Genomic DNA, 17846 nt, shown 5'->3' with positions numbered 1-17846 from the left:
TAACGTTCACTTCAGATGAGGAAAGGTACTGAGCTTGGAGTACTTTAGAACCTTCTACAGGCTAGCGAGCTGTAAACCAAGTGGTACCAGCTTGCTAACTTGCATCACAAAATGAAATGTGGTGAAAAGGAGAACATGCCTCTTTATGTATCTCGGACCTCTACACAACTCAGTACATGGCCTCCTCCTCTGAGGGTTCCCGTGCACTCAAGTAGCCACCTGTGGTGCCTCATGATGATACGTCCCTGTGCCTGTGGGCCCATGTCTCCCTGCTATGTTCATACAAAGCTTCATCCAGAGTACACTAGTCAACAAGGTGATTCCTGCGGCTGTCACAGGCTTTGCACCAGGCCCTGTGGTACGGACAACATGTTCCAACCACTGCCTGCTCATCAGGAACAACATCCCTACCTTTTCTCTCTTGATTTTTCTTCTAGTCGTATCTTCAGGATGAGAAAGCATCTATCAAGACCGGTGCAAGAAAGGCAATAGATGGAGAGAGAAAGCAAATGGCAACATGATGACCTGACAGTTACAGGATGTTGAGTCGAACATGGGAATTGGCAGCATGCTTGAGCAGGGCAGGGATGTACATTTGTTTTTCAGGAGGGACAAAACCAAAATGCTAGCAGCTGCCACCAAACAAAAGCTTCTTTGCGCCCTAACTAGCATGATGCAGTACAGTGAGCTTCTACTTCAGTAGAAAGAAAAGGAAAAAGCTATCAACTTACTGGGTTCCCATCGATGCCTGGAGGTCCTCGTTCCCCAAAATCACCAGGAAAACCCTGAGGAGAGGAGGCAAAGACAAGTATTAGTTATGGACGCACCCTGGTGTAAAGACAGTCAGCTTAAAACCTGCTCCCCCTGCCACTCAGTGCAGCACTTTGGTAGGCAGCAGGTTCACGAGGAAGCGTGGGCCAACCAGCCTGCTTGTCCTCATCCAAACCATTGCTCCACCAGCACATCTGCTCAGCAAGAAGCTCTACGAGGCCAAAAGCTCTGATTCACTGCTCTCTCCTGGGACCAGTGAAGGGTAACTAGAAGTACCGTTTACAAGGCTCAGTCATGAGCTGCACATTAACTAATGGGAGCCTTGAGAGGAAAAATCAGTGAGGAGACAGGAAGGCTTTTTCCTTGCCATGCTATGAAAAGCACCCAACGCTGAGGCTGCTGGACCTGGCTTTTTCACGTCTTGTCTTGCAGGCTCTGTCCAGCCCTCAGCCATGCCTTTTCCTAGCAGCAGTTGTCAGCCCTGGGCACGCTTCATTTGGCAGGCAAGGCTTTTGCGGCACCATGCAGAAAGACAACGTGAGTGTGCGTAGCAGAAAGAAGGGGTGGAAATCGGTGTTTCTGTCCTCCTTTTGGTTCACCCAAGTACTCCAGTATGTCCAACCAGGAATATGCAGCCCTGAAGATTATGTTGTGTAGTTTACACGTGAAATGATAATCCCATATTTGGAAAACCAAACTCTGTATTTAAAGATACAATGCTTTTGTGCTGGGTTTGTGTGGTGGGCTCACACTGTGACAGAGTTCTATCCTCTTTCAGGAAGAAATATCCTACTGATAGGATACTCTCTTAAAAGTCAGTATTTTCTTAAAAGTCAATCCCAAATCCCTTACATTCTAGAAGAATTCATAAACCTCTGTGCAAGGACTATCCTCAAAAGTGGATTGTCAATCTGAATTATTTCATCCTGTCAACTAACACAATCATTGTAACAGTACCCCCTTCTCATAGGATAGCTGAATAGCATAATGCCTGTTGGAGCCCATGTAGATGCTTAACGGAGCTGATCAAAGATCTCTGGTGAATTCACTCCAATGCATTCACGACCTTTCAGCTTGCCAGAGGAACAAACGGTTCCAAGCTCATTATGGTCCACACCCCAGAGCTGTGAAAGACCATGTTCACTACATGAAAAAGTCACCACAAAAACCTTCTTCATCTCATTATATCTGATACAAATTTGGAAGACTTCAAGCAATTATAGAAAAGGGAGTGGAGATACTGAGCCAGAGCCAGAACATGTTGGTGCGACATGTTCTCTCTCACACTCTTAGACAGACCCTGTGCTCCCCTAAGCCCCCCCAATTCCCTATTACAAACAAATGATACAGCAGCTTGCTCTTCCCTGTCCTGTTGTGCTCTGTCTCTCTCAGAAAGAGCTCAGCAGAGGGGTAATACAACCTCTGTGGTTGCTAAACCCTCTTAGTCACTACACTGACATTTTCAAGGAGGAAGCAGTTGAGTTTAAGATGGATTGGGCTCAATTTTCCCCTGAACTTGAACTTCATTCAGGAAAGGACTGGCAGGGACCAGGCTGCTAAGAGCTATCAGGGACCAGCTCAAACAGCAGCTTCAGGGCTACTCTGAACTTCAGCTGCAGTGGAAGGTGCTTTGGTGAGGCTGTGACACTGAGGTAAGAGTCCTGTGACTCCACTTCTTTTTCTTGCATGCCCCTTAAGATAGAATGAGATAAAATATGACATGGCACCCACCTCCTTTGACTCTGAGCCAGAAGGGAAATCGTTGTCTGCTAGAGGAGCTCCCCATGGAGCCTAACCTCAGGCTCTGACTCCTAGACTCGGTTAATTCAGACAGGGCTAAAATCCTCCTTTATTTTCCACACTATTCTGACTGTGGTATCTGGATGGAAAACTAAGGAATATATTTGCATATAAAAGGCTTCCTAGCCAGAGAATTTACCTTTGTGCTTCAGCTCAGAGTAGGAACTTGTGAAGCAAAGCTCCAATCACCCCTGCTCCCTCTTCTGTTTATGGTGGAGCATTCTTGGAGAGTAAGCAGTATTGCTTAGATGAGGCTACACCAGAAGATGTGCTCCAGAGACACACCAACAAGCTGCAACTGCTAGTGGGTACGTCACCTCTGACTCAAACTAGGAGTCACAGTAAAACTGCCTTACACCCTTCTCTGGCTCCACCAGACCATGAGATACAAAGGACAGCACAACCACGTCCTGGGCTAGCCAAGAGCTTAAGAGACAGGGATGAAGCAGACAGGGAGAGGATGGTCCTTGCTGAGCCAGAAGGATGCTCTCTCTTCCTGCCTGCTCCCCTGTATACTGCACTGGTTACGTTGGAAAAACAAACCTGAGAGAAGCAAAATACAACAGCTAACAGCAACACGCTATTTAGAAACCCATCAGCAACACTGAAAATTGGAATGACCACAGCGGACAGAACATGAAAACTATACTGGGAAGCTCTGCAGTCAAAGATACCATCCAAGACCTTCCTTCACCTTTGACGGTTCACAATTCCTACTCAGGTAAAAAAGATAATTGGTCAAATCTAAGGTGAGAGATGGGAGACCTGGTTAAGACAACCAAAATTTTGTCACTAACTTCAGAGCCAGCATTTCACCTCTTTGGTACTATTTCCCTACAGCATTCAGTACGCACTCCTGAATGGACACAAGCTGTCACTTGCCTGCTTGGATTCAGTACTTCTATTTTATGGGCATCAGTGCTAATGGGAAAGTTGTCTGCCTTTTTCCAGCTGGGCACTACATCCCTCAAGCCTGTGCACATGCCAAGACGCTGTGGTAAGCAACCACTGGAAACAGCCTTCTGCCATCTAGAGACAAAGACGTCAAATATAACAAGAAGGTGGGGGGCTCAACTTTCTTTAATGAGAAAAAGGGGAAAAACAACTCTCCTACATGCTGAATCAATAAGATCAGAAGAGAGTTGTGTAGGGAAAACTCATTGCTCAGGCAGGGAAAAAAAAAAAGACTGCCTTGGAATATTTTGCTGTTTACAGTCATACGACTTGCCAAGGAAAATATGAGTGTTCATAGACTGATACTGTACTTACGCTCCTGCAGATTTCAGTCACAGCCTTCAGCACTCTCCCAGCTGCATCTTTCCTTTCTCAGAGGACAGAGCTGGGCACAGAGTGACCCATGGATGTCACTGAGCAGCCTGGCCCTGGGGCTGCTGAGGTGTCTTCTGTCAAGCTAAGGTCTTGCCAATGTGGGAAGGTTTTACTACTTTGAATAGTACAATTAAATCAATATTGCTACAGCAGCATAATATCATCTGGAGGAATGCTTGCCCCAGACTAAAAGCATTTTCTAAATTTGATTTAAATCCTTCCAACATGATATAAACAACACACTTCTCTGCCAGAATAAAACTACCCAGATAAAGAACTATTTAAATTCATATGTTTCCCACTAATCTCTCTTTATGCCTCAGTTTCTAGTACTAACCTCTCTGCTTAAAGATAAAGACATAGGAGATCTGAGGCACTTGGTAACAGAGTTAATAAAAACCTAGCTTTTACACAGGCTTTCCAACAGTAGATCTCCAAGTATTTAAAAAAGCAGATTGTCCCTGTGTTTTGAAGGCGGAGTGCTGAGCACCTGAGGTCACTTGGCCAATGCTACTCAGTAAGCAAGAGATTTGACAACAAAACCTGTTCACACCACACTGTGACTCTCCCTGCAGAGCTAGGGTTTCTGCCCATCCTCAAGATGGGATGGAAAAGGGTCAAAGTGGGAGGAAACAGAGAAGAAAACCCAGCGCAGTGTGGGCTGGCATCATTGCTACAACAGCCAGGCCCAAGACAACACTCAGCAGCACAGCCCTGTCCTTGCCAACACCTGATCGTCCTTAACACGCCATCTGCTCCGCTGGCAGAGCACCCTCCCAGCCTGGGCTCACAGATCTCGGTGGTGGTGGGTGGTCCCCTGGTACTTCTTGGCCTGAGCTGTAAAACAAACCCCGAGGAGGAGACAAATGGAAAGAGCAGCTTCAATTCAACTAACCCCAGGCGTCCTAGCCCAATATCTGAGCTTGGCAACACAAGTATTAACAGTCTTTTGCACATTAAATGAGACCAAGGCTGATGGCTGTGGCATGAAGGAGGATACTTCAGTATCCATACAGTCCTCAAAGACCCAAACCAGGTTGTGAAAGTTATCCCAACACAGTCCTGTGCACAGCAGGAAACAATCAATCTCGTAAGCCCCTAATGAAAAAGAAAGCACTTTCTTTCCATGGGGTAAGCAGTAGCAGTTTAAACCACAATAACAGTTCCAGTGACCACAGTGTCCTAATTTATTGGATCTCACATGTCTGTAAAAGCTATTTTTTCAGTGCCTCTCCCCTCCTGCCTGAGCCTAAAAGGACAGAGATGCTCCCCAGGAACAAAACTAGAACTATTCAACTGAAACAAGCAGCCTAGGAATTACAAGTGGATTTTGTTATCCCATTTGTTTCATTCCTGTAAGCACTACTACCTCTCCTCTCCCGTGCACCGCTCCAGCAGCTTGAGGAGTCCAAACAGAGGGAGAACACAAGGGGCAGGAAGCTCATTTTATGGTGCTGGCGGACAGGCAGGTCGCAACTGGCAGTCCATTACAGGAGACTTGTGAAAGAGATTAAAGAGCCCAGCACATTCAGAGTCTCCTGACCTTCCCAAAGGGAGTGCAGAGGTTTTTTTGGTACAGAAAATCCACCATTTTTCAGGGTGCAGCTGTTTTTCCAGAAGGACTGGTCCCTGGAAATTATGCTCAAGAATTGGGACGGCAAAGAAAAACACCCTGGTGAAAAATATTGAGCCATGCATCCTGCCCGCTCTGTGGGAGGGAGGGGACATGCAGAGAAGGACCAGGGCTGGGAAGGGATGGCAAACAGCAGCAGAGCCAGGAGGAAAATGCTTGACTAACAAGTTCTGTTGGCCAAAAGCCAGTGGGGTGCTCCTCCACAGTGGCTGAAGTCAGGTATGACAAAACTTTTGGCTCTGTCTCACAGCTGGGAAATACAGAGAGGAGGTGGGGAAAAAAGTCCAACTGAATGGTTTTCACATTGTCTGAAGAAGTTCAATGAAAGAAGCAAGATGAAGCTTGACAAGGAGTTGGAGAAATAGCATACAAGCAGATACTTTGCACTAAGCAAGATCCAGGTGCTTCTGTGCTCTCCTGTCCCCACCCCAAGCAGAGCTTTATGGTGGTTGCACTGCACTCGGTAAAGCAGAGGAACCACTATTAGAGAGGGAACTGAGAGAGACAAGCTGATTTATTCCAGGGAACACTAAGAAGTTGGAAGCTGAATCAATAACCAAATCTCTATCTTTGAGATCCTACAACAGTGCCTGAATTCCTTTTCATCCACACTCCCTGCAAAGGGCATCCTTTCATATGCCAGGAGACTCCTGCTGAGAACAACCAGACCTAGACAGATACTGGAACCAGCTCCTCCTGCATCAGGGGATTACATCCCCCTCCACCTCCCCTTCCTTTCTTCCTCTGCTTAAAACAGAGTGGCCTGCCCTTTCTTGCTGTTGTCAGCCAAAGGGCTGCTCCTGGTCTGAGCAGTTGCCACCACTTCTTCTCTCTTGTCCCGGGAACCAGCTGTCCTCAGGGAAGCAGAGACGGGTGAGATGCACCATATCCTTTGCTTCCCCAAGGCCTTTTCAGGTGTGCACATGTGGGTGGGTGTGTTGTATGTATACAACATCTGATTCAGTTTAAAACACTTTCCCTGATGGAGTAAGGGAGGCAGTCTGGCAGCTGCTGCTCCGAGGAATCCTGGCAGGTCTTCAGGCCAACAGAATCCTTCTCCAAAAATAGGATTTTATTTTCCTGTTGGCTGAAGGTGAAGCTGCTCAAACCAACCAGCCCTCCTGTCTTGTCTGCGAAAGACTCTATTTGCCAGTTGGCTCCGGCCAGGTGAATCACTGCCCAGGAGTCTCCCCAGGGATGGAGCTTGCAAGTCAAACAATTTCAACAACAAAAAAAAAAGGTGGTGGTGGGGAAGCAGGGCTGAGGGTGAGAGAAGGCATTCACTGGAAAAAAAAAAAAAAAAGATAATAAAATAAACAAGCGTAGCTTATGTTGGCAGCTTACGCTGTGAGAGCATTCTTGGTGGAGAGCACAGACGTGAGCCCCTCCACAGGTGGGCGCAAAGGCAAGCAGGCTGGCTCAGACCCAGCGCTGGTTCCTAGAGCGGCGAGCATCACCCTCGAGGGAGCCTGGCAAACCCTGTGCTCCCTGCGTGCCTGCTCACTAGCTTTAATGCAGGCAGCTATGCAGGAGCCTTTGCCTTCTGCTCCGTCTAGACCTGGGACTGTGACAGCTTTTGTCCCTGCAAAGAAGGGAGATGCCATCCTCAGCTGGGTACGGGACTGATGGTCCTGCTGCAGTTCTGCTCCTTTGCCACCTGAAAGGGAGGTTTGCTCTCTCTCCCTCAGACACTTCACAGCTCTGAGTCAAATCCTCTTTGGATAAAGATTTCATGGCATTTTTAAACATAACTATCCCTCCAGCTGTGGGACTGCAGCCCTCCAGGGCAGCCCGTTCCACCCAAACACGAGCAAAAGTCCCTTGAAGCCCCTTCAGCCAAACATCCCTGAAGTTCACTGACAGCCCCTCCACCCTCTTGCCCATCTGCGTTGTTCCTTCCCGGTCTGTGGGGCTCTAACAGAGTGCAAATTACACAGACCCAATTACCTAATGCTGAAGAGCACCAAACCTGCCACTGCTCCTAATTATTTACAGCCAAGATTTCCAAATCAAGCAGAATCCTTTTTAAGAAAGTCAAGCAGCTTTGGCGATCGAATTGTTTTCAGACTCAAAAGTGATAGTTGCATTATTTTTCCTTATAATTTCTAATGAAAATAATTTTTGGGCTTTGATCTGATTTATGAATGAACATTTCCCTGAAGGAAGAAAGATGCTCTTGTGCTTAGGAGACCCTGGTTCAATTCGTCACGAGCTTTTTGGATGACGATGGACAAGTCACTTAGGGACATTCTTGGAAACAAACCATCTTTGGGTTTGTTTCTTTTCTTTCAGTAGAAGTTATGGGACTTGGCACCCTTTAAACCCTTTTCCCTGTGTTTTCAGTACTTTGTTTTGCCCATTGTTTAAAAAATTAAATACGTGCTAATATTGTCCACCTTGCCAGGTTATTTGAATGAGGTAATCATGAACATAGGAACACGTGCTGATATCAGAGCTGTAAGTAACCATGCAAACACCTCACCACGGAGATTTGGGAAACTCCAGACATGTGGAACACAACTCGGGCCAAAAAGAGATGGTCACATTTGCTCTGGGCTCACGCTTGCATTTCAAAGTGGGGAACCAGGCCCAGAGGGGAGGAGAGACCAGCTGTCCCATTTCAGTGTCCAACTTAAGCGTTAAAAAAGTCACTGATTGCTCAAACCAAATCTATTTTAAAAATTTAGGTTAATAAAGAAAAATTATAGCAGAGAATTTACTTAGATGGCTAACAGGAAAAAGTCAATTCATGGGCTAAAACACTCTCAGTAACAGAAGAGTTTTTTTGATTACTAATTTTCAGAACCTCCGTTTGACTTTTCATACAAAAAAAATGATTAAAAGCATATTTTTTTTTTTAGTCAATCAGTTCCTGAAGAAGGCACCAAACATTTTGGTGCTGTGCTGGGGTTTGGGCAGAAGACAGAACGAGCTACCCAAGTCCTGTCCATCAACTCTCACAGGCCATTCATGCTTCTTCCTGCAGCTCATCTTCTGGATTTACCTGTACAAATAGGTCCTCAGCCTGCACATTTTACCACTAACTTTAGCTGGCCACATCTGAAAGTACATCTCTATATGCACAGGGCCTAAAGCTAAACCTGAACTGGGACACCTGACACCTGAACTAGGAAGGAATGCTTCATGGGTTGGAGGATGAGTTCACCAAGTGCTCAGGTGAATCAGACCTGAGTAGTGAAGGTATGTGGAAAAGTAACTATTTATTTGCTGAGGATATATGCAGATAACATCATTTAGGATCAGTTAAAAAATCATTCCCATTTCTTTCCAATCTTAGGAAATGGCTTGTGGACCAACACACTGAACTACCACCTAGCTAAGTGGGAAACCACAGTTTATCCCTACTTCTTTAGAAATTTTTCAATTTTAATTACGGTATTTCTTTAAAACCTTTCTCAGTGTTTAAAGAGAAGTATAGCTTGATTCTTCCTCCTTTTTTCTTGGTAGGTAACAAGGTCTCAGTGACAAAAGAGACACAGCTGGGCTCTTAGCAGCTCATGTGAGCCACAATACTCAGTGCTGTAGGTGAGAGCTCTTAGGGTGTATGCCTATGTCATGTTTCTTATGAGAAAAGCCATATGGGCTGCCTCTTTGCACCCCCAGGGAGCCCACTCAAGTAAACTGGCAATTATTCATTAAAGAAGAGGTACTTCGAAATGCTGTTACCAGTTTCCCAAATCTCAACTTGTGTGGTGCAGGAGTCTCTCGCTTGGTTCACTCCAAATGCAAGGAAGGACCTCAGCTGCATCCAAAGCAGAGAAAAGATTGGAGCAAGAAGAGAGGAGCTGTTTATCATCTCAGTCCCTACAGAGAGGAGCAAAATTTATTTTCTCAGTAATTTGCGGTTATGCCAGCCTTTCCAGACACATGGCAAAACATGTTCCCCCATTGTTTGCGTGGACAACAGCTGAGACTGTGTAACTTGGCAAAGCCCGATGCACTTACGTTCACCACTAAGTTATCTTAGCCATATATCAAAAGGTTGGGGGAAGCTGTAAAACGAAACCTTCCTAACCCGAAGGCAGCCCTGCTTTTTGCTATCTGGTGTCTCCCACAAGGCAATGCCTTTTCATACGATGCAACAGCCTACCCAAATTGGTGGGGAGTGCAGGGGTATCACATGCACTTCTAACAGCATATCAGATGAAGAAAAAAGAATATATTTAGACTTGGTGTTCACTGGAGGCAGGAGTTAAGACATTAACTTTATAAGTCAACATGGAAGAAGACAGCAGATATGAAAAACAGCCTGGCAAGAAGGCGCCGCTGCATTACAAGCTGAGAGCTGGCGAGGGGGACCCCGCCTGTGGTCAGCTCATGGAAAACGGATGCCAGATTCGGCAGCTTGCCACTGCATTGATGCTCACAACAAATACTGAGACTATGTTAGAGTGGCTGCCAGATCACTGCTGGCTCTTACAACCTCCACGCTGTGGCTGACAGGCAGAGGGAAGGGAGACTTCTGGACTCACCTATGTGCTGATCCCTAATACTAAAAATCCACGTGCCACTTTACAGCACCTCTTCCTTGACATCTGAGCAGTAATCCTTGGTGTTTACATGCTCAGTTTCAGCTACTGAGCTCAAAGGAGAGCTGAGGGTGTTATCCCTGTTCTGCACACAGCCAAGAACAGCCAAACAGCTTTCTGAAGTTGCATGCCATGGGGAGAAACCAGGTCCCACATCCTCTTCCTCCTCCTGTGCAGTCACCAAGCAATGCAGGTTCTCCCCACCTTGCCTTGTCAGGCTCCAGCCATCCTTACAGGTCGAGGTGTCAGCCTTCCCGGCCACACATCCTGAGCACAAACCCTCCCTTTGTGCCTGCTGCTGACATGGTCTGCTCCACCTGTCAAGCTATCTCCTCAGAGCAGCGCTTCAGCAACACATCGGCGCTTGCCAAAGACTGTGCAAAGCCTGACGGCAGGGCCGGTGCTGTCAGGAGGTGTTTGCCTCCCTTGCCTGAGGTCAGCAGGTGGGCAGGGACTCCCATCACGGCACCCACCAGCTGGTGGGACACTGCTGCGTGTCGCTCACAAACATGAGCTATAGCAGGACAAAAGAAAGAACAGTAACAATGAGCACATCTGTACAGGTAGGGCAGCCAAAATGCCTGTTTGTGGTATTAACGACTTGCTCATGCTCCAGCCCTGGGGATGGTCTGATCCTGTGCTGTTTTGTAATCCAAACTGATGGACCCTTTGGGTCAGGGCTTTTCTTTCATGAGGTGGTTGCATGGTACCTGACATGGTAAGGCTCCGAGTGTTCAGCTGAGCTCCAGGCACGGGACCAGCAGCACCGACAGGTTCTCAGAAAAATATAAGGAAACCTCAGCTGTGTTTGGCTAAACTGTGAATAGACCTCAGACAAACCCAAGAATTACTAAGTATGTCTTGGAACTAAACTTTGCTCCTTCCTTTCTATTTCTTTTAAAATAATACTACTAATAAAACATATTGTAAGCAAAAATCAGGCATAAGATAGGACAGCTGGTGCAGCATAGATACTCTACATGAAAAAAGAGGTACAAGCACACATCAGTACAAAGATGGACAAAAAAATTGCTCAAAGCTCTTTGGATACATTTCCTGAAATTTCACCTTTAAGTCTCTTTCTCTAACAGGGCTTGAGAACTTCTGAAGATATTACACTCTTTGAAGTTCAATATAATCTGCAGTGCAGACACTTCTGATTGTAGCTCCCACAGCATAAGAAAATCATATTGCTTTCAGCTTTGTGCTTCTTGAATGATGACTAGCTGTATCTCCTCTTCCTGTGGGTTACCTCCTTCAGTGACAGCACATCTCCTTTCTAAAGATGAACTAGGACTGATATGTTGCTCATGCATGCCAAGATAGAGCATAACAACAGCTTCTCTCATTCCTTCCCCCAGCACAGTGCGGAGCACAGCCCTGCTGCCCTCACAGCAATGGGACCTTTTTTTATCTTTTTTTTTTTTTTTTGCCAGCTGCTAAACTGAACACCATAAAAATCTACAAAAGCACCATAAAAAGCCATTCTTTTCAGCCACTGCATTGGCAAGACTGAGTTTAAGCAACCAGCCGCTTCAGCTCCAGGCCTCCAGCCTACCTCTAAAACAGGCAGCAGATCCGGAGACGTACAGACTCATGTTATTTCAGTCTCCCTAGTGCATTGTACTTTAATCGTAATTCTCCCCCTAGCCCACCCCCAACCCTCTCCTTGCTCAAGAGTTCGCCAGGGCCCATACGTTAGAAATGCGCTCGCCTCCTACATTGCTGATGCGCTGCAGGGAGAGCAGAGCGGGAGGGGGAGTCAGCTGTTTCCACGACAGATTCACCATGTCCCTCACAGCTCTGCAAAACTTAACTTCCCTGGAAGGGTTTCAAGATCTGACTCATGTCCAGTTCTTCTATTTTAATCATTCCCTCTTACATCATTCTCAGAGGCCCACGGTGTCACATGCAAACTCCCCCAGCCCCCAGCTCCTCCTCTGCCGAGCACTTAATCTGCTGCCTTCTCTCACCTCAAACAAAACTAGGCAGAGAAATATATTTGATACCAACTCCCTCCCTACTCTCCAGAGCATTTACCAGCTTTGGATGGCAGCTAATAAGGGCTTCCAAGACCTCTCCATTGCAATGACAACACTGAAATAGAACAGGAACGGTAGCTGCGCCAGCAAACCGAGCAGTGCGGGGATGCGAGAGACCAGAAAAATCACAGCAGGCTCACTAACACTGCAAACCAGCTGGGAGACAGCACAGGCCAGGAGATAAGTGTTGGGAAGGGAACCAGGTCAGCTGGTTCCTACTTTCCATTCTCCCGGTGACTTCCTGAATAACTCTGGATGTCACTTAATCTTTTTGTTCACGCTCGGAAGTACAAATCCTCAGCATCGGTCCATTCAAGATTTCTTATTAAACTTGATATCATGAAACAGGGATGGAGCCAAAACCTTCTGAAAGAGCCGAGTAGAACAAAGGTGCTCATGCGCAGCCGTTTAATCCCTTCTCTAGATCCCAGCCTAAATGCCTCCGTGGTTGAGAGATTCCCCGCTGATCTCAGGGGAGCCCCTTGTTTGTAACATTGACCGACAGACAAAAACTCTTGCCTGGAAGATTACAAATGCTAGCCAAACAACAGCTGGAACGCTTTGAGCCTCCAGCATGCTCTGTGCAGAAACAAGGCAGAGAGCAAAAACCCTGTACCTAACGACAGTTGCTTTGTTTGTTTTACTCTGGTCAATGAGTCATCGTTACATCGACTGACTCTCTGCAATTATTCATCACAGAGGTTTCTGGTGCAACCAGTGGCTTACAAAACTGTAAGATCTGGTACAGATTTCCACTACTCCCCCCCAAAAATCTGCTCAGCCTCCCCCCATCCCAGGGAGAGAAGAACAGCCAGCCGGGATGAGTGTGGCACTGTCGGGATGCTTGCATGGCGTGGGACTCCTGGGAAGCACGCATTCGCATGCAAGGGTGACAAGGGGAAAGCACTGGGTTTTTCCATGTGTGGGTGAGTGGATATTTTACAAGAAGCCTGTGAGTGCAATGATGTCAGGAGATTGAGAGAAACTCAGCCTAACATGAAGGACAAGGTGCAAAGGCAAGGAGACACACCAGAGCACAAACGTGCCTGATCTCTCTGTTGAATCCTGGAGCAAAAATCTTTACACATTTCGCTAAAGGAAGCACGCAGAATTGCTTGGAAGAAGGCTGATGTGGGAAAGGCTTTCCTTTCTGTCCTTTCCCTGTTTCCTCTACTCATTTCAGTACTTCTCCCACCTGCTTTTAATTTGCTTTTTGATACAGTCAGCACAAACCCCCTTCTATGCAGCTCTTACAGTTTCCACCTTGTGTTCAGCCCTACCTGCAAACACCTCTTCCTCCTGGCCAAGCTCTCAAATCTACCTGCTCTCCTTGCTCCTCAAACAGGTCTTCATCTGATCTGTTACTGCTTTAACCACCATCGAGGACAAGAAGGTTTTTATACAAAAGTGCTCTTGCATTATACAAACCAGGATGGTACAAGAGTTAGAGAAAATCACAGCAAAAAGAGGCAAACGTGATGGGACTGGTGGGAGCACAGAGCAGCAGATGGAACAGTGCGAGCACAGACATCTGGGATGCTGCAATCGTGGTGGGGAGTTAAGAAGGGCATTCAGGGAAGAGGCTGGCCAGAGTGAGGACAGAGGGGAAGATGTTGCAGAAGAGAATCTGAGAAGTGTAAAATCCCAGGGAGCATGGAGATGGTGCGAAAAAGAACAAAAATGCCTGTGAAGTGGGCAGAGCATGGAAGAAAGGAAGAGAACAATATCTGTATCTTCAATTTTCTTCCTGCTTGAGAAGAGAGAAATGAAAAGGTTCGTTTGATCTCCCCATTTAGTTCCCATCAGAAGATATGAAGGGACACAGCCAAAAGCCAGATGTTTTGTTTCCAGGTTCATTCAACAAGGTCTGCATAATAGACGAGGAAAAACTTTACCGGCCTACCCATCTTGCCCCTCTTCCCAGGAACTCCAGGGATCCCCTGCAAGGAAAACACACAGAGAAAAAAAAAAAAAAAGGTCTGGTTGAGAAAGCAAACAGCCAACCAACAATACAAAACAACACTAGAAGAGAAAGGGGAATGCAAAACAGGCTAATGACTGCAGCATTGTTCGGGAATCAAAATGTCAGCTACTTGCAGTCAGCTGCGAGAGCAGAAGACAATTAACCTTCACCCACTAACTACGGCCTTCCCTGAGGACACATGCAGGCAGCATCCACACCCAGGGCAACAGGCTGAAGCTGTGCTTAGCAGGAGCAGTCATTAAGCTACTGGTCTGGAACCGAATGAAGGCCACCGCCAAGGCACTCGCTGGAGAACTTCTGTTTATGTTTCTTATTTAGTTATACAAGCATTAAATCAGCGACTCTAGAGCACAGGGTAGTCCCCTTCCAGGCAGGCACACACACACTCATTCCCACATGCTCCTGGGGCCTCTCTGGTTTCTGGAGCTTGCATTTGAGGGAGAAAAAGCTGGAATAAAGCAGTCTTCATCTTACAGTGACCTTCCTTAGGAGCTCTTGAAGTGGGAAGAGGGGATCCTTGGATGGGTAGAGGATCAGGCAGGTGGGGGGGATGCGGGGGATAAGAGCAAAAAAGCAAGCGAGGTCCTGCAAAGCTCTGAACAGGTGGGTTTGGAGAAAGCACAATGAAAAGGATGGGGGGAAGTGAGGACACATGGGAACAGCAGTCACAGCTGCCCGTCCACAGGCCCCGATCTTGACTGCCCAACTCGATGCGACTGGAAGGAATGTCATTGTCAGAAAGACCCAGGCACTGTTCCTTCCAAGAGCCAGGCTCTTTCCAGACATCTCCAGTTGGACACCCAAAATGCTGGGACACTGTGGCTGGGATGCCACTCCTGTGGGAGCAGGAAATTTCCATGTACATTCTCCCCCCTGACCCATTCCACTAAGATGAATTAGTAAGGGTGAGGAGGAAGGCAGGTTTTTAAGTGAAGGAAAACAGAGAACAACTCCTCTCTACTCAACAGTGAGGTCTGATGACCCTGTCTGAAGCCTAGGTTTTCCTGAGCTGAATGTCAGCAACATACAGGGACAGAGGTCTTCATGCAAGGGTAGAAACAGGCTAAAGAAGGCACGGTTAAACATTAGGCATGCTTGCCTCTTTCCTCAGGAACAAGGGAGAGAGAAGTCTACAACAGGCTCTGAAGAACTGTATTCAAGCAACACACCAAGGTTTTCTTCACAAAATACTCACTCGTTCTCCATCAGCCCCTGGTAGCCCAAACAATCCTGGGAGACCAATATATCCCTAAAGAAAAGAGGAAACAAGTAGTCAAATACATTTCTCCATTAGCAACCAGTCAGTCTGTTGTTCCTGAACAGCAGTGTGTCCTCCAGCGTTGGTCAATGGCAGTCGTGATGAAATAAACCTTGAGGCAAGTGTATATGCCCATGGACTGCATGGTGCTGGCTTCCACGATGTAGTCCAAGGGCACATACCCTCACACCAGGGATCATGAGGACTCCGGGCAGGAAGAGGCCAGCAAGAAGAAACCTTACCTGGGCTGGCTCTATGTGTACCTGAGGGAAACAGAGCTTGGTTCAAGGTTAGCAAGAGTGATAGCAAAAGTAATCCACACGCCTACACCTCCTGTCATCTCTCCAAGGGGTCTCTCCCTGTCTTTCACACTCATTCCCAACTACGTTGTGAAAACGTCCTGTTGTACCAAGCTCTTTCTGTTTATGTCACGTGGTGGTTGCACACTGCAGCCCCTTCTCATGCAAACACCACCTATTCCTGGCATGCAAGGCTGCCGACCACCCTGTTGCAAGAGGAGCAAACTGATAATGGTTCTGCCTAAAGTCTTTCCCTGCAAACTCCGTTGCACCACCAAGACCTTTTGCAAACCCTTTGTCAACTCAAGCACCTAGGCAGGGAGAGGCTGAGCGTGCTAGTTCAGGCTCTTTGGTTCGGTGTATAGGGCTCAACTTGTACATACATACGGATCCTCTGACACCCAACTGTAAAGAAGCCTCCTTTGCACCGTGTTTCACATAAACCCGGCTCCTTTCACACTCATCAGCGGGCGTTGCGTTTTCAAGTATGGGATGTTTCTCTATGGCCTTGGGATCCTGCTCAGACAAGACAAGCTACATAAAATGCTACATTTCCCTTCCCCTTCAACAATTGAAGCCTTGTGTTTAATCCTCTTTGCTCTGCAGTTAGTACAAAGTTACCTTGTGTGCTGGTCCTTTGCAAAGGACTAATTTGTGCCAAACATGCAGAATCAAGAGGAAGTGAATTTCAGCAGGGAGCCCCCTCAGCGGCACCTCACTGTTATAAGAGCCAAGTGTTAACACTGATTTTCTCTCATCTTTCTTTCTCCATCATCACTAAACCTCTTACTGTCAACCCCACCAAACTTTTTCACCAGTCCATCGCTCCCTTTAGGTTGCGCTTCCTTCGGGGACAATACCTAGCTGGGAAATAGGGCTACATTAAAACAGTGCTGTCCGCCTTTGCCTCCTGCACCCCAAGATGAACCATGTAACTCCTGAACTGCTTCCTGCAGAAGAAGAAAATAGAGGTGGGGGATAGAGAAGAGTCCACAGTTGGCTCCCTCAATCCACAAAACGCAGGGATCTCCCTTTAGTACCCAGTTCTGATTAACTGCAGTTGAACTGAGGAATGGCTTTCTTAGGTAGCTATAAATATTGCAGTCCTCAGTACTCAGGAGTCTAAAGTGGGAAATAACTTTCAAGTCCTACATTCTGCACATCTACCACATCATAATTGCACGAAGTCATGGTTAGGCCAGTTAAACAGATGCACCAGGGAAAACTTCATCACTTGCAGAAGTAAGGTGAGCAAGCTGTGCAAGCTCAGATCTTCCTCTCTCCTGCAGGCCATTGAACATGCCATCTCCCTTCCCAGTGCAGGAATACAGCTAGCTACAGGGTCAGCATTTGTTTATTCCTTGCAGTTTTCCTAGTGATGAAATCCAGCTGGTTGAATTTACTGCATACAGAGAAAGTATCACATGTTAGAGGAATAGGGGATTTTATTGGCTTTGAAGCTCACTGTGAATTTATAATTGCAGGAAAAGAACAAAATGTGATTAACGAGAGCCTTAGCTGGTAAAAAAAAAAAATAAATGTCTTTTGCAGTGAGAATGAACCCCCAGCAATTTAATTTGGTGAGCAAAACCAGGCAGGACAGAGATACTAATGTTTGTATTTGCACATGGCTTCAAGATGCTGGCTTGCTGTTCTGCATAATGATATAAATCACTCCCAAACCCAGGTCTATACCCAAAAGAGCCCATATTCAGCATGGTCAAAGACCGCTGAACCACACTTATTGAAACTAAAGAGGCCTTTGGGAGATGGGGCTTGCAGAAAGTTCAGACTTTGGTAGGAATTTGTATGCCATTCTTTCCTCCCCTGCAATGTGAGCTCTGAAGGGGTTGACTTCGTATCATCAGCGCTATTAGTGAACTTTGATCTTGGTACATTCCACATTTAATTCGAAAAAAATTAGCAGTGCTGCAATAAACAAGCGGTGTGCAATTCAAATCCCCTGAATCCAACAAATTAAAGCAACTAGAGTCAGGATTGCAAAATTAAGCATAAAGTTTCTTGAGAAACCTTTGGTAAAAACAAGTAAAAAGACAAATGAAAGGCTGCTTACCCGACTGCCTTTTGGACCAGCTTCCCCTATGGGGCCAGGTAAACCCTAGAACAGAAGGGAAAAAACAAAGACAAATGTGGACAGGCTTTAACTTAACCTAACGAGC

The 17846-nt window shown here is 46.6% G+C and overlaps 1 protein-coding gene across 1 annotated transcript in view; it reads right to left on the bottom strand.

The window, feature by feature from the left end:
* COL27A1 (collagen type XXVII alpha 1 chain) overlaps positions 1-17846 on the bottom strand; it is a 152333-nt gene that overhangs the window by 94590 nt on the left and 39897 nt on the right. Inside the window, exons 10-13 of the mRNA XM_074891182.1 lie at positions 17741-17785; positions 15305-15358; positions 14021-14065; positions 732-785 (exon numbers count right to left, since the gene is read on the bottom strand). Coding sequence (XP_074747283.1) covers positions 732-785; positions 14021-14065; positions 15305-15358; positions 17741-17785 — 198 coding nt within the window. The remainder of the gene's footprint in view (positions 1-731; positions 786-14020; positions 14066-15304; positions 15359-17740; positions 17786-17846) is intronic.

This window comes from Strix uralensis, chromosome 21, assembly GCF_047716275.1.
Source record: "Strix uralensis isolate ZFMK-TIS-50842 chromosome 21, bStrUra1, whole genome shotgun sequence".
In the NCBI taxonomy this organism is placed as follows: Eukaryota; Metazoa; Chordata; class Aves; order Strigiformes; family Strigidae; genus Strix; species Strix uralensis.
This window is presented reverse-complemented; position numbering and strand designations above follow the sequence as displayed.